We start from the raw sequence: 16,452 nt of genomic DNA, 5'->3' as shown, positions 1-16,452 counted from the left end.
GTTAAGCAGACCAATAAGATTGTCGGTAAAAAACGTGATAATTTTATTCTGTCATCTGAAAAAACTCTGGTCAACTATGCACATCTCCGCTCCGCATTAGTGGACAGGCACCCTTAATGTCGTAGTTTATGAGCTACAGTGTGACGACCGCAATCATCTCTGATTGGGTGACAATCTCTCATTGGCTAAAATGCATAATTGCAGCAAGAATACCATAAATTCAGCCAATAATAAGAGTTGGGATTGTTTAAGTCGTGTCAATAAAGAAATCACCCAATAATAAACCCTAAGTTCTAAGGAATAAAGAAATAAAGGAAAGGTGCCAACTCACGCGTCAAGTTACGATGAACAGACAATAGGAGGGATTATGATTGTATTCGTTATTGGCACGACATACAATTACAACAGGGGGCAGGATACTAGTAAAACAACTTAATATAAAAGATCAATGTTTTATTAATAAGCCTTATTGCTATTAAGATCTTCAATTATCTTCTTGTTTAATGCTGCAAGTTCCTGCATAGCTTCCTTCTTTATAGGTTCGTAATCAGCTTTCAATGTTATTGATGCTATATCCTCTTCAAGTATTGTCTTTCGATTCTCCAACTGCGCAAGTTGTTCTTCCAGGCTGTTCAGCTTTCCATACATTTCGTTGCCATCGAGGCTTTCCTGTAAGACAAAAATAATAATATCATTCAAACAAGTTTTTGTAAAGACTGAAATCCTTCTACTTTGATGACGCGTAGTTTGGTTGTGCGGACGATTCTTAAGACTCGAACGTTTTCAGCGTCGTAGTGTGGCTATTTTAAAGTAAACTAAAATAGCTAATGCCCGCGTCTTCGTTTGCGTGGATTTAGGCTTTTAAAAATCCCGTGGGAACTCTTTGATTTTCCGGGATAAAAGTAGCCTATGTCACTCTCCAGGTCTTAAACTATACCCATGCAAAACATCACGTCGATCCGTTGCTCCGTTGTGACGTGATGGAAGGACAAACCAATAAACCAACAAACAAACAAACAAACAAACATACTTTCGAATTTATAACATGGGTAGTGATGTTTTTCTTACCTGCAGTCTCCTTAGTTTATTAGTTGCTTCCACGACGGCACTTTCTGTTGGTGCCAGTTTTTCTTTCAGCAACCGCAATTCGCTCTCTAAATTATTTTTCTGTTCTTCACCTAAAGAAATTCAGACCGTTAGTGCTTTAAAATTAAAAACGAAATTCTTTTTACTTGGAGCCGTATTCCACCGTTTACCTTCATCCCTCAATTTTTCCAAGTCCGATAATGTAATCAGTTCTTCTTTCATGACTCCAGTTTTTTCTGGAAGTGTTTGAAGCTCTGTGGCTAAGCGTTCGCGAGTTGCTTCAGCCTTTTTCAAGTTAGCCTGAAATCTTTCGTAATCCTTAGTCAACGTTTCCACCGATTTCTTGCTATCATCGTAAACAGACGAATACCCATCTCTTTGCTTTAATGAATCAATTTCACTTAAATCCAGATCTATATTAGAACTGCTATGTTCTAGTGCAAAGACAATATCCTTCTCCAATTGTTCAATTTTCTCTTGTTCCTTTTTAAGGTTCTCTTCATAAGTGGACATAAATGTATCCATGGTTTCCTCGCGCTTCTTTAGTTCTCTGTATTTTTGGTGGCGTTCAGAATTGCCTTCTTCAAGATCCTACAATAATTATTTTTCATCAGCCTCGTTTTTACCTAACTCTTATTAGAAACAAAATAATCTAATTAATAATAAATAACGAGTCTAATTCGGTTATATTGAAGGGGACACTTATGGCGAAAGTTACAACCAACAAAAAGTTTTTTTTTTTTAATATTATGCTATTGTGTTTAGCTGGGAATTGTTTTTGGTCATTATAACCGATACTTCATTCTGAAGAATGTTATTTTAATTATTTTTTTACTATATCCAGATTCCAGCTATAACTAAAATAAAAGAAAGTGTTTTTTTTGTACTCCCCGACAGGTCGAGATGGCAATCGGGGTATGAGGCGGGAGGACGCCCCGCACACCTGCACGTCACCCGCACTCGCCCGCACCGGGTTATCTCGGGGGCTGTGCGGGTGTGCGGGGCGTTCCCTCACCGATTGCCATTTCGACCTGTCCCGTACTGTTCGTACCTGTTCGGCTTGCTCGATTAACTCTTGAACCATACGAATTTGTTCCTTTATATTGTTGGCGTTGCTATCGAGAGATGCGATTGCTGCATTATCTTCGCGAACCTAAAAATTGAAATTCTTAACTTTGTCACAGGAAATTCAGCTTTATAATGTGGTCATTAAAAATCTCTACAACCAGTATGGGTACAAGTCCCGCAAATTGCTAATGCGCGTGGCCGCCATTTTAGTAACGTCAGCACTAGACTGAAGTTTCGAGCTGATGGTATATTTTTACTTAAATATACGTCAAAAGACGTCATTTCGATGTTAATGAGACATGGTTCCAGCGCAATAGCAATTTGCGGGACTTAAAAGGTACTATTTTATGTGAGATATTTTACCTGTAATAATAACTTTTCTCTTTCCTCTTGTGGATCCAACCTGTTATTTATTTCGTCCTTTAAATTATCTCGCTTCTCTTCTGCAGCTACAAGTTTCCTATGTAACTCCAGTAGATGCATTTTTATCTAAAACAAAAATATGGTATTTACAGTTTCAGAAAATACAAATAATGAGTTTTTCATTTTCTTTATTTCCCAAACTTTCAATGACCTAGTTTTACATTTAAAAATATATCTAACCTTCACTGTTATCACAAAAAAATTATAATTCAATGATTGTCTTAGGTACCTACTTTAATATAATGAACATAATTATTTTATTTTACTATCTAAGTTTCCGGCAACCAATGACTTTTGTCTCAATATAAATAACTAAGTATAGTATATAATATATATAGTAAAGACTGTTTGTGCTGTTCAAAAATTAAGGTCAAGCATTTTTCAATAAAAGGAAACTGGACAAGACCCAGACATTTTAGAGACAATATTGTAATTTATCTGTTAAATACGACCAGCTGCAGCTTGTAATATAGTGCAAGATAAAAGGCAAACGTAGACCTGGCCGTAGACGAACATCCTGGCTTAAGAACCTTTGCCGGTGGTTTAACATGAGTACAAGGGCACTGTTTAGGGCAGCGGTGAACAAAACCCTGTTAACCGTAATGATTGCCAACCTCCGGTAGGAGATGGCACTAGAAGAAGGAGAACTTACCTGTGAACCAGATATCTCTTTACCAAATTCTTCTTTCTCTCTAGTGAGGTGATCAATTTGTATTCTGGCTTGCTCTACTTCTTCGCGAAGAGCTGCAGCGTTTGATTCAAGCTCGCTGTATTGCTCCTTTTGTTCCGGTGTCATTTCCGATAGTATTTTGGAAATTGATGATTGTTCCTGGTAGACATACACATAATAGACTTATTATTTTCCTAGCTGACCCGGCCCTGTTTCGCTCGGATACAGTAAATCCTTTTTTAGACTTTTAACCTAGACCCCCAAATCTAAGTTATCCTAGAGAGAACCTACAAGCAAAATCTGAAGTTTTTAGGTCTAAAGGATTTAGCGGCGTGAGTCAGTCATTTTATCATATAGATGAGCTGATGATATAGAGATTTCCTAATACAAAAAAACCTAGCATTGTTATTTTTGGGTGTCTTGCCATGGTGATCAATATTTCATACCATTAAAAAACAGTACAGCCCTAGAACTTTTATTTTACTTGCGTAAAACAAGGTTAAAAACTTTGGACGGTTTACCATTTCGTTTGACAGATGGAACTTACAGGTTTGAGGGACTTGATCATATTTTAAAATGTTTAAAAACTATATATATATACTGTATGGTAGCGAAATTGGTATAGTTTCAACTTCAAGGTTATTGTCACCTTCTCCATTTGTTCTCTAAGTTGACGTAACTGATTCTCCTTTCTCTGTTTTTCCAAGAACACTAGTTCGACTTCCTCTTGCAACTTCTTATTATTTATCTCAAGTTCTCTGGTTTGCTCTTCAACTGATTGTTTCGTAGCCTCACCATTGGCGATGCGAATAGCTGTGTTGTAATCTGCTAAACGTCCTTGAAGATCTGCAGAAAGGAAAAATATGATTGCCGTATTAGAACTAATACTGTTAACTTTAATGAGAGGTAATATGAATCTATCCTTGTAAACAATTTCGTCAAGTCTTGATCCTAACACTACACAATAATTCCTCGGATCATCAGATTCAACACGGAAGACTTTGCTTTAGCAAATTTCTCAGATTAATTTTTTTTGGACCCCGAAATTTTTTATTTGACCCATATCGTCGAAACATTGACTGATTTAACTTTTCCTATTCGAAGTGAATCTTATTATTTCTAGACATAAACTTTGCATTATAGAAAATAACCTACCAGTCAATTCCTGTGCCAATTCTCTAACTCGCTTCTCATAATGTTTCTTCGCAGACTTTTCCCTTTCTCCGGCATCAGCTTGGTCCGTCAGTCTCGCAATTTCAGCCTTCATCTCTCGTACCTTAACTTGCATCTGTTCCTCCCAATACCGTTTGTCTTGTAGTTGTCGTGTTCGGAATCCTCGTACGGTGCTTGTGCGAAGGCCAGATATACCTTGCTGAGTTATTGGTCTGTCGATCTAAGAGAAATTTCTTTGTTAGAAACGTCTTGGCGCTACTTCAGAGACTTTCAGACTCGATTCTGGTAGAACATGGCAAGACCCTAAATGAAAATTCGTAGACAAAAAGTTGGAAATCAGATTTTCATTCAAAATATTTTAAATGACAAATGAAATTTTGATTGATTAGGTACAAAGTAAGAAAAACAGTTTTTATGTAGTACCTTTTCCTATAGGAGCAATTGTTATTTCGGTAGCTTTGATACTTTTACAAACCATAGAGAATCCAGTTACAGCAGTAGATTGGCGGCTCGCAGTGGGGGGTGCTGGACCAAATCCTGCAGTCGATAGCCGAGAGGCAGTACTCCCTCTATAAGCTGATGTGGGTCTCATTGTGGCACTTCTACAGACACCAAAATATTTTGTTAAGACCATGGGAATGTTTTTATTTTTCTATTCCGGGACCTACAGTTTTTATCATTAAAAGCGTTATTCCTTTAGGTTTTCCGCCGTCGCGTCCGTTCCGACTCCCTCATATTGCATATGGTTTCGAAGATTTATTTTGATTTCTGAGTCTGTTGCCTCTCATATTGGTAGTCACTAGTCATATGTCTAGAAAATTCTTGGATGATATGGATGTTCCAATGACTTATATATCCTACACACTAGACTAGACAGTCATTCCGACTAAAAATATTGCGCACTGCAACTCGCTTTTGCTTATAACTTGATGACCAGTCATACCTACTCATTTTAACAGCTTCATAGAACACGATTATTGTTCTGGATGCATGTGGGATCATTGTTTAGAGCTCACTGAGTAGAGTACGAAAATATTTTTTATTTTTTTACCTTAAAAAATAAGGAAATGGAGAACGGTCAAAGTTGTCAGTTTTAGACCATTTTTGTGACGGGACCTATCTAAAAAACTACTAAACTAGTTAATGGTATATTAATATGTACCATAAACTGTATTTAAACAACAAATTCTGAATACAACGATTTGTAAAATAGTTTGTAAGCTGTGACTAAAACAAATTTTATTGCTATAGAATATCTAGCCCGGAAAAGAAATATTTCACACATCCCAAACATGATGTTCATAATTATGTACGGAACCCTAAAAGAGCGAGGCCTAACTCGCACTTGACCGGTTTTAAAATTTATTTGTACCTATCTAGAGACTATTGAGCTTGGATATTTCCTGATAAGAGGTGCATAATGGTAAATTAAAGTAGGTAACAATGTAACAATTAGAGGCCACGCTGATAAAATAGAGGTGTTTTACTCTTCAATGACAAATTTTGAATTCCAATGGAAATAGGTCAATATTAATAGTGACTACTAATATAGGTAAAGTTGAAGTAGGTAGGTATTTAGTAATGAACATTGAACCCTTGTCTATAAAATAATAATAAATATATAAAAATCGGACTCGCACACGAAGGGTTCCGTACCAAAGTACAATAACTAACTTTTTTAGAATATTAATGGCGACTATTTTGAAATTTTTATTATTTGTTGTTATAGAGGCAACTGAGAAAATTTCAACTCTCTACCTGTTACGGTTCTCGAGATACAGCCCGCTGACAGACAGACGGTTGGACGGAAACGGAGACTTAGTAATAGGGTCCCATTGGCACCCTTCGGGTATGGAACCCGGAACAGAAAAGTCCCTGACGCACTAAGTGACTCATCAAGGCTCAGTCCAGGACCTAGAAAGCTGAAGTTTCGCACTTAAGTCCCCTTTATAATGTAGACAAGGAACAAGGCCAGATTTTTCGAAATAAGTGAATCCGCGGACGGTTGCCTAGTATTTTACTTATTAATATTCAAAGATCGTAAAATATTTAAATTAGGATATCAGGGAGTTTATAGGGAGTTAAAAAAACTGTAGGATGTAGGTACAGTTCTTGCAATTCACGAAGGCGAGTGAACTTTACTTGTGGTTACGTCGTATACACGGACACTGCGTAACTGTACGTGCATGTCGGACAAATCAGTCGCGAGCAAGCGCTCGCAAACGCACACATTTACTGTATCTTACTTATACCGATACGACTTACATACAAGCATGAGCCACTCGCCTTCGTGAAAGACAACAACTATAATAATACCTTGATACAGCAGAGCCACTATTGGTATATTCGCGAAAACCTCTCCTAGACACTGGGCGTTGTCCATCCACACGTCGGCCCGTGCTTCCACGCTCTACGCTACTCTCAGAAAAATCCATATTCACTTTAATCTGATTAACTTTTTGTTGACCTACAAATGGACACAAAACAGTTACGTAGTGGACTAGTTCAGGCGCAATAAGTTTGTTGTTGCTGACGTTGTCATGACAACTTGGCTGTAGGAGCTATATTTTTTAATTGCGTGGATTGTGGATTGGAAACTTGTTTTGTTAACTTTTAGTTTCTAAAGGTGCTTACATAGAGAAGAGGTCGGTCCAACTCTGCGCGTGTAAATAGCCTTAGTAGGTATATTCTCTTTTGAGAGACTTCATATCTCTTTATGTGAGACTTCATATTGTAATATGGGGCTAATTTATCCGCACTGATCGATACCGAAAACCTGGTTCTTTATGCTAGCACTCTAAAGCGCAACGCACACTGGCAAAGTCAAGGTGCGGCGTCTTACTTAATTACAATAACTAAGCTTTATTTACTTCGGCATAGCGGCGCACAGCAAACCTATGCTCGCACAAGCGAAGCACGCATCCTCCATTTTTATGTTTTTAGTATACCAATTTCAGCAAGCGCAGCATTGAAAGACCTCCCACAAGGTGGACAGACCACATCAAACGAGTGGCAGGGAGCTACAAGATTCAGGCGTCGGTAAGACCGTGGCTGGTGGAAGTTCCTACAAGAGACCTGTAGGAACGGTAAGTAAGTAGGTACCTAAGTAGTTATTGACTCCACTCAGTATTTTTATGCTAGTAACAATACATCATTGTCAGTCAAGTCGTACTTTAAGTTTTCGATTTGGAAAGAATCAATACGATTCTAGGTTCAACTATTAGTTAAACCATATTATCGCCATTAAATGTTGCATTGCCTTTATTCAAGGCGGCAGTTATACATAGAATAAGTATGTCTACTGGAATTTCGTAAGATTCTTCAACGACTACTTTTGTTCAATAAATAGTCTACGTCATAAAATCTTTAACTAAAAGTTTGAGTAACGTTTCAAAAATACGACGTTAGTTTGCAGAAGGAAATGTATTTAAAATATTGTTTGTTAATTTTAGCGCTACATCAACATTTTTCTGATTGTTTTGATCCGTTAGCAATGATGAATGTGTTTGAATATATTAATAGAGACCTAGACTTACTAACGATTAGAGAGGGCAAGGTACGAACACGTTGGATAAAGCAAGAACTGGACCACTTTGATTCGAAAGAAACACGCAAGTGGAAAATGAGATACTTTGAAAGACTCGATTACTGGAAGTCTAATGGTCCAATTTACCTATTAATAGGTGGCGAATCTAAAGCATCACCAAATTGGACTTGTACGGGAATAATGCGTGACCTGGCTAAAGATACTCATGGCGCCATGTATGTATCAGAACACAGATACTACGGTGAAAGCATACCATTAAAAGTGATTTCTACAGATAACTTCAAATTTTTAAGTTCTAAACAGGCAATAGCTGATATAGCAAAATTGATAAAAACTCTTAAATCCTTACCGCAATACAAAATGTCAAAAGTAGTAGTTATTGGCGACTCCTATGCCGGTAATTTAGCTACATGGTTGAAATCGCTATATCCAGAACTAGTTGATGTAGCACTAGCAAGCAGTGCTCCCTTATTAGCGAAAAAGACTTTTTTGAATACCTTAAAAAAGTTAGTGATAATTATAACCGGTACGGCACGAAAGGTTGTATAGAGAGAATTAGAGAAATATTTCTTGGATACGATAAATTATTTCAAACTTCCAAAGGAAGAGATCAACTAAAAAAAGAAAATAACATTTGTGAGGAAACGGATTTATCTTTACCTGAAAATAAACAACTCTTCTTTTCAACTAAAGTTTCACCGTTTGCGTTTTCCTCTCAATATGGAACGACAGGCGATATTAAAGATCACTGTAAGAACTTGACAAAGAATATAGTATCACAGCAATTGGGCTTTCGAAAAGAACCTGAAGGAACAACGGTTGAAACATGTCAAACTAACAATTTTATTTTAAATGAGAGATTAATTCGTCTTAATTATACTTATTCTATACTACCGTCGTGGGAATATCAAACTTGTACAGAGTTTGGCTATTTTCAAACGTCTTCTGGTGTGCAACCGTTCACAAATAATTCACCTATTGAGTTTTTTATTAAAAGGTGCACCGAACTATTCGGACCAAAATTCAATGAACATAGGGTTGATAATGGGGTTGAACAATCGAATAACTTATATGGTGGACTACACCCGAATGTAACCAAGGTGATATTTACAAACGGGGAAATAGACCCATGGAGTACTCTTAGTATTTCAGAGGACATATCCTTTGATAATCCCTCAGTGATTTTACCCAAAGCATCACATTGCAGGGACCTGTTTCCTAGAAAAGATGATACCGAAGAAATAAAACAAGCTAGAGAATATATTAAATCGGTAATAAATAAATGGATAGATTCAAGTGAATAGGTACCATAATAATATGACGTAGGTAACCTTAAATTCTAATTTACGACTGCAACTTTGAAAAATACTGCAATGTAAAATTAAACACTAAGAAACTTTCAAATACTTTGACTTTGTTTTATTGGTATCAGTAGGTATACATGTACCTAATCCTTGTGATATATTGACTTTCGAATGCAAGAATCAATAACGTCTTTATCTTGTTCAAAATAAAAACAACAAATAAATATATTTTAATGCTATCACTTACACCAGTAAAATCTGTATTTCAGTACGTATATTGAATCAATCATACAAGAAAAAATAAACCTCTTAAATTTTCCTACACACAATACATTTTTGCTTTATTATGTTTAAGACACGAAATCGTTTTGATGGCTGTATAGATTCTTTTACTTGCTTTATTTATTTTAATTAAGTTGTAAGTTGTAGTTAAGTTAAGTTCATCCTATAAAACTTTTGAATACCTATGCCTATATTTAAAATTCATCATGTAAGTATGTACAAATAAGTATATATACTGCGAAAGCAATTCTGCGCAAAAGAGTTAGTTATAATGACAAAAATAAGTAACGCACCACCATATTCGATAAAATTCAGGTACGTAGTCACTTATCTTAAGTGTGCTAAATAAATAATCCATTAAGTGTAACTAACATTGACTTCAATTGGTATAAAAATGTGTTAAAAGGCCACTTCTCTAACAAACGCAATGCTAATTAAGTATTATCCATTTATTTTACTTTTAAACCCATGTGTTTCGGGTGGTACTGATCTGTTCTGTATAAAAAATGGATTCAAATATCTCAACGATGAAATAAGTTCAGAACCACATCTGGAAGAAACCATAACACAAACGAAATGGCTCAAACAAAAATTAGACCATTTCAACACAACGGACCAGAGAGTCTGGAAAATGAGGTATTTTAAAAGATTGAGTTTTTGGAAACTCAATGGTCCAATTTACTTATTTTTGGGAGGAGAAAGTCCCGCTTCTGCGCGATGGGCGGAAACAGGGATAATGTACGAGTTGGCTAAAGAAACAAATGGTGCCTTGTATGTTTCCGAGCACAGGTATTATGGTGAAAGCAAACCACTGAACGGCACAGATGCGGAAGCTTTGAAATATTTGAGTGCCAGACAGGCCTTAGCAGATAATGCGTATTTGTTGAAATATCTTAAACGTTGTTCTATTTACAAAAAGTCTAAGGTTGTTGTCGTCGGAGGATCATACTCTGGCAACTTAGCGGCGTGGATGAAATTATTATATCCTGATTTAGTTGACGCCGGCATTGCGAGTAGCCCACCTGTTTTAGCGAAAACGAATTTCTATGAATACCTTGAAAAAGTCAGTGACAATTATGAACAGTATGGTACAAACAAATGTTTAGGAACGATCAAAAAAATATTTATGAGATACGATAAGTTAATGCAAAGTTCTAAGGGGATTAAACTATTAAAGAAAGAAGAGAATATTTGTGAACAGTGTGATATGACTGTGCGAGAAAATCAGTACCTGTTTTTCAGTTATAAAGTAGGCGAATTTATGAGTGTCTCCCAATATGGTACTACTGAACAAATAAAAAATCATTGTAAAACTTTACAAAATGAAACAATACCTAGGATACCTCAGGAAGATTCTACACGGAATAACTGCACTTGCTATGATTTCGATGAAATGATCGAAGGTTTTTATATCGAGGGAAATGAATGGATTATTTCGTGGATTTATCAAACTTGTAATGAGTTGGGTTTCTTCGCAACTACGTCATCAGATGAGCAACCTTTCACAAACAATATGCCTCTTAAGTTCAATATTAAAATGTGTCTTAAAATGTTTGGCCCAGACTTTGATGAAGAGAGAGTGAATAGTGGTGTTACAGCAGTTAATGATTTATATGGAGCATTAAACCCGAATGTTACTAATGTAGTTTTTTCAAATGGTGACTTAGATCCGTGGAGCGCTATTAGCATTCTGGAAGACCTCTCACACGATGCTCCAGCGGTAGTAATTCCTAGAGCTTCGCATTGTCGGGACTTGTATTCTAACAAAGACGGCGATTCTGAGGAATTGAAAGAGGCTAGGAAAAATATAAAAAAAATAATTAAAAAATGGATAGGAGCGGAATATTAACTCGTGATAATATTTGTAGTTTTTACAAAACATAGTCGCCAAGACTTCCAATTTAAATTAAATATTGACTTTTAAAAAAACGAATGCATATTATTTTCATAATTTATTTGGCAAAATCTTCACAATATTTATGAAGTGCATTTTGACACATACGCACCTACGTACGCAATTCTGGGCAGCAAGGTGTATACAATGAATAATGTGCCACCATAATTTTAAGTATTCAATAAAATTCAGGTACACAGCACTTATCTTGAGTGTGCTGAATAAATAATACATTGACTAGAACTGATAGGTATAAAAATGTGTTGTTAGGCCGCTTCTCTGACAAACACAATGCTGATTAAGTATTATCCATTTATTTTGCTGTTAAACCAATATGTGTCTGGTAGTGGTGTTGAGCTGTTCTGTGTGAAAAATGGATTCAAATACCTCAACGATGAAATTAATTTAGAACCGCATTTGGAAGAATTCATAACACAAACAAAATGGCTCAAACAAAAATTAGACCATTTCAACGCGACAGACCAGAGAGACTGGAAAATGAGATATTTTAAAAGATTGAGTTTTTGGAAACTAAATGGTCCAATTTACCTATTTTTGGGAGGAGAAGGTCCCGTTTCTCCGCGATGGGCGGACACAGGGATAATGTACGAGTTGGCTAAAGAAACAAACGGTGCCTTGTATGTTTCCGAGCACAGGTATTATGGTGAAAGCAAACCACTGAACGGCACTGATGCGGAAGCTTTGAAGTATTTGAGTGCTAGGCAGGCCTTAGCAGATAACGCGTATTTGTTGAAATATCTTAAGCATTTTTATATTTACAAAAAGTCTAAGGTTGTTGTCGTTGGAGGGTCATACTCAGGCAACCTAGCAGCGTGGATGAAATTATTATATCCCGATTTAGTTGACGCGGCCATTGCGAGTAGTGGACCTGTTTTAGCGAAAATGGATTTCTATGAATACCTTGAAAAAGTCAGTGACAATTATGAACTGTATGGTACAAAAAAATGTTTAGGTACAATTAAAAAAATATTTAAGAGATATGATAAGTTAATACAAACGGCTGATGGGATTAAATTGTTAAAGGAAGAAGAGAATATTTGTGAAAAATGCAATTTATCTGCGCCAGAAAATCAGCAAATTTTTTTCGGTGTCAAAGTTGGCGAATTCATGCGTATCTCCCAATATGGCACAACAGAACAAATAAAAGGTCATTGTCAAAGCTTACAAAATGAATCAATTCCTAGGACACCACCGGAAGAATCTACAAGGAATAACTGTACTTGCTATGATTTCGATGAAACTATTAAAGGGTATTATTCGAAGGAAAATGAATGGATAATATCCTGGCTTTATCAAACTTGTACTGAGTTTGGTTACTTTCAAACCACGTCATCAGATGATCACCCTTTCACAAATAATATGCCTCTTAATTTTTATATTAGAATGTGTCATAAATTGTTTGGTCCGGACTTTGATGAAGAGAGAGTAATTAAAGGGGTAGCAGCGGTTAATGATTTATATGGAGCACTACATCTGAACGTTACTAATGTAGTTTTTTCAAATGGTAACCTGGATCCGTGGAGCACTCTTAGCGTTTTGGAAGCCCTGTCATACAATGCACCAGCGGTAGTAATTCCTAGAGCTTCACATTGTAGAGACTTGTTTTCTAATAGAGACGGCGATATTGAGGAATTAAAAGAGGCTAGGAAGGACATAAAAAATTTAGTTAAAAAATGGATAGGAGCCGAATGTTAACTCGTATATTATTTAAAGCTTATAAAACCATTAGGTATCATCTATATTTTGTCCTTAGCCGACTATGTATCTACCTAGCTTCTCGCTGAAATGCGTTAGAGACGCACTATACGGGCTCATAATATTGTGACCTTGTTACAGCGAACTGATAATGAAATGAGTGAAAGCCTAACTCCAGAAGGTCTAAAGCGCCGTGCAAATCACATCGCTTCCGCGTTTTTCGGCGACTTGTTCTAGTTCATGTCTTATTCGAGCTAAGGAAAACAAAAGTACCTAAATACCCGTTAAAATTTTGCATCAAGCATAAGTATCTTAACTTAATCCTTACTATCTGTAGTTTATTTACTGTTGTGAAAGGGTAAAAGTGAAAGACAAAAGTTTATTAAAATAATTTTATATTTGATTTATACAGATTGTCCTTAAATTAGGTTACTATTTTACCAACACCCTTATACGATGGATGTTGATGCTATACGTAACTATAACAAAGTACAGTCGCCAAGACAGTTCCAATATAAATTAAATATTGACTTTGACAAAATATATGAATATACCTACTTAGTTTCAAACTATACAATTTATTGAATAGTCTTGGCGAATTAACTGATATCAAAAATACAAATTATTTTTACGGAGATTCGACCTGTATCAAAATCGATATATAGGTACATCATACTTTAATCGATCGTTCTTATGTATCATTTATGTATGAATGTTATCGAGTTTTACGAGAAAAAAGTAATTACAATTTTCTTTTTATGAAGGTATTTTTGTTTATGATATTATATGCAATTATAAGTAGCTACATAGCTAAAAGTCTTCTGAACTGCCAATACGGTAATGAAATGTTATATTAATCTAATTTATGTAAATTTATTTAAAAATATAATATATAGTATGGTAACCTGTTTAGCACCTCCGATATTCGAATTTCTCATCTAGGTATACTTTAAAACAATTACGTTACATAATAATATTATCTCAACAAGGGCCACCATTATAATTTTTAGAAAATATATTGCGTATCTAAATTAGTTATATAATAAAAATGACTTAACTAAAAAGACTTAAGATAATTATATAAAATTGTCGACAATATTAGAGAAATCAAAAATTGACAACGCTATTATACAGAATATTAAAACTAGAATTAAAATAATTGAGTATTGATTTAAAAAAAATATTCATACAAATTAATAATTATAATAGAATACCTAAGTATACTATAATCGTTACATTAAATTATTTTTTATTTTAATATTACGAGCTAAACTATTGTATCGAAATAAGTAAAAAATATTTATTTACAAAAAAACGATAGGATTACAAACGCCTAACACAAAAAGAATATATTTATAAAAACACATTCAACACTTTTCCGTTTCAAAAAAAAAAAAAATCGGATTGGTGTGTTATGTAGCAGGTGAATTTACGGTAAAATTCATATCATTTTAATGTCAATTTGCGCAGTTAAAATTAAAAGTTAATGCAGCCAAAACTTTGAATTATACATAAGTTGTAAAAATAATTCACATAATTATTTTGATTTATTTTTATTTTCCAACCCTGTATTGACTAGGATTGACACCTTAAATTAGGAAATATTAACATAATTTTTAAAGTAATAAGTATATATTTTGATCCAAAATACGCTGATAATAAAACCAAAGACGTGATAATTATCTACTATAATATAAAAATGAATCATAAAATGTGTTGCTCATCGCAAATCTCGAGAACAGCTGAACCGATTTCGCTAATTCTTTTTTTATAATATTCCTTGAAGTACGAAAATGGTTCTTACAGAGAGAAAAATTTAATTCAACCTCCCCCTCAATATTCTAAACTCCACCCGAGCGAAGCCGGGGCAGGTCAGCTAGTATAAAATAAATAGGTAGGTAATCGAAATCAGTCGCCCAATTATTAATATTTTAATTTGAGAAAACCTTTCAAAGATCGTTTTGTATCTGTAAAGTAGGTAACTACTTAGGATTTAAAGAAATCAAAGGAAAATATTTCTTAAATATACTATTGGAATGATGTTGAATATACAGACGAATAATTCTACAAGTCAAATCGGCGTGTAGTAGCCAGAAATATATGTTTAAATAAAGGTAGGTATTTATTGGCAGCGATTATTGAACGTAAAGCACGTAATTTAGTTGTAAACGTTAACTTCATATCTAAAGTAAATCGAGTACCTAGCTCAGGGACATTCTTTATACAGAAATATCCAAAATACAAAATCCATATAAATTGGCATATTATTTAGTCAACGTGTAAACTTTGTAATCGAACATTATATGGTAAATTATAGTGAGCATAATTTACAATATCGTATATTTACAATAATTGATACAATCACTTCAAGTTCACGTAACAAAAACCTCGCAGTTGGCATCGAAGTGATGTTATCAATACAAGCTAATATGGTCCTTAACAATCAGAATAAGGTGGTTAATCCCATTCTCCGATGAACATGTGGCGCGCGTTGGGTGCGGGTGGCGGTGGAAAGCCGCGTCCAGGCATGGGCAAGCGGCCGTACAGTGCGTAGGGGTCGTAGTGTTCTCCATCTGTGAAATAATCCAAATTACTTCCTTAGTGATTGACTTTAATGTAGATACAGTTGGTTTCAGGTGAAAAGAGCTCTGATCAACAGTAGAAGGGATATGTTCAAGGGACTTGATGTACCAGGGGCCCAGTCGCGCGGATGTGGCGCTGTGAAGATAGAAACTGACTAAAGATCTGAAAGGTCGCCGGTTCAAACCCTACCGTTGTACTATTGTTCTGCTATTACCACAAGCCTTACGCTTAGTTGAAGGGGAAAGGGGAAGCTCGTACTTACTAGTAATGGTTAACATGGCTAATTATATTTTTAAAAAAAATCTATAGAACTAAACAAACAATGACCCGATGCATGCCCGTTTTGTTAATTAGAGCGCCATTTGCCTTCACGTCGTCTCATCCGCGCGCCCGGGGCGCTTGATATTGAACACCCTACGCATAGCTTCTTTCATAATGCGCGGGAAACAAAAGGTTGACTGACGAACCAATAGAGTGACAAAGTAGATACCCCGGCCGTTGCGCCTCACTTCGTACTTACCACGAAAAAGATCGATAAATCATCAATTGAACAGATTTAAAGTCAGTGCTTTTTCCGTGATAATATGAAAGTTAAATTTTTCTAATAGTTTTTAATAGTTCCTAATAACCAATCTTTTTTTAATTTGTTAAAAACTATAAACTTAACAAGAAGCTAAAGCTGTCAAAGCTCGTTTTATAAAACGAT

General features: G+C 35.3%; 4 protein-coding genes and 1 pseudogene across 8 annotated transcripts in view; 3 read left to right on the top strand and 2 right to left on the bottom strand.

Moving 5' to 3' along the window:
• Positions 1-456: 456 nt before the first annotated feature.
• Positions 457-6,918, bottom strand: LOC117991266 (intraflagellar transport protein 74 homolog). Its single transcript, XM_034978844.2, has 10 exons — positions 6,737-6,918; positions 4,896-5,022; positions 4,403-4,640; positions 3,897-4,093; positions 3,230-3,406; positions 2,518-2,643; positions 2,138-2,239; positions 1,257-1,677; positions 1,069-1,178; positions 457-669 (listed from the first exon to the last, which is right to left on the bottom strand). The coding sequence occupies exons 1-10, from the start codon at positions 6,853-6,855 to the stop codon at positions 457-459; spliced, it is 1,830 nt and encodes a 609-aa protein (XP_034834735.1). The 5' UTR covers positions 6,856-6,918.
• A 995-nt stretch (positions 6,919-7,913) lies between these two features.
• On the top strand, positions 7,914-9,271 carry LOC117989279 (putative serine protease K12H4.7; annotated as a pseudogene).
• A 687-nt stretch (positions 9,272-9,958) lies between these two features.
• On the top strand, positions 9,959-11,402 carry LOC117989265 (putative serine protease K12H4.7). The gene has a single exon (XM_034976615.2). The coding sequence runs from the start codon at positions 9,981-9,983 to the stop codon at positions 11,400-11,402; it is 1,422 nt and encodes a 473-aa protein (XP_034832506.1). The 5' UTR covers positions 9,959-9,980.
• Positions 11,403-11,722: 320 nt separating this feature from the next.
• LOC117989254 (putative serine protease K12H4.7) lies at positions 11,723-13,163 on the top strand. Its single transcript, XM_034976606.2, has one exon. The coding sequence runs from the start codon at positions 11,739-11,741 to the stop codon at positions 13,161-13,163; it is 1,425 nt and encodes a 474-aa protein (XP_034832497.1). The 5' UTR covers positions 11,723-11,738.
• A 378-nt stretch (positions 13,164-13,541) lies between these two features.
• exp (expansion) overlaps positions 13,542-16,452 on the bottom strand; it is a 226,619-nt gene continuing 223,708 nt past the window's right edge. For all 5 annotated transcript variants that reach the window (XM_069505431.1, XM_034979674.2, XM_069505422.1 and 2 more), the window contains exon 10: positions 13,542-15,736. In XM_069505431.1, coding sequence (XP_069361532.1) covers positions 15,621-15,736 — 116 coding nt within the window. In that variant the 3' untranslated portion in view covers positions 13,542-15,620. The remainder of the gene's footprint in view (positions 15,737-16,452) is intronic.

The sequence above is a fragment of the Maniola hyperantus genome, chromosome 2 (genome assembly GCF_902806685.2).
Source record: "Maniola hyperantus chromosome 2, iAphHyp1.2, whole genome shotgun sequence".
Taxonomy (NCBI): Eukaryota; Metazoa; Arthropoda; class Insecta; order Lepidoptera; family Nymphalidae; genus Maniola; species Maniola hyperantus.
This window is presented reverse-complemented; position numbering and strand designations above follow the sequence as displayed.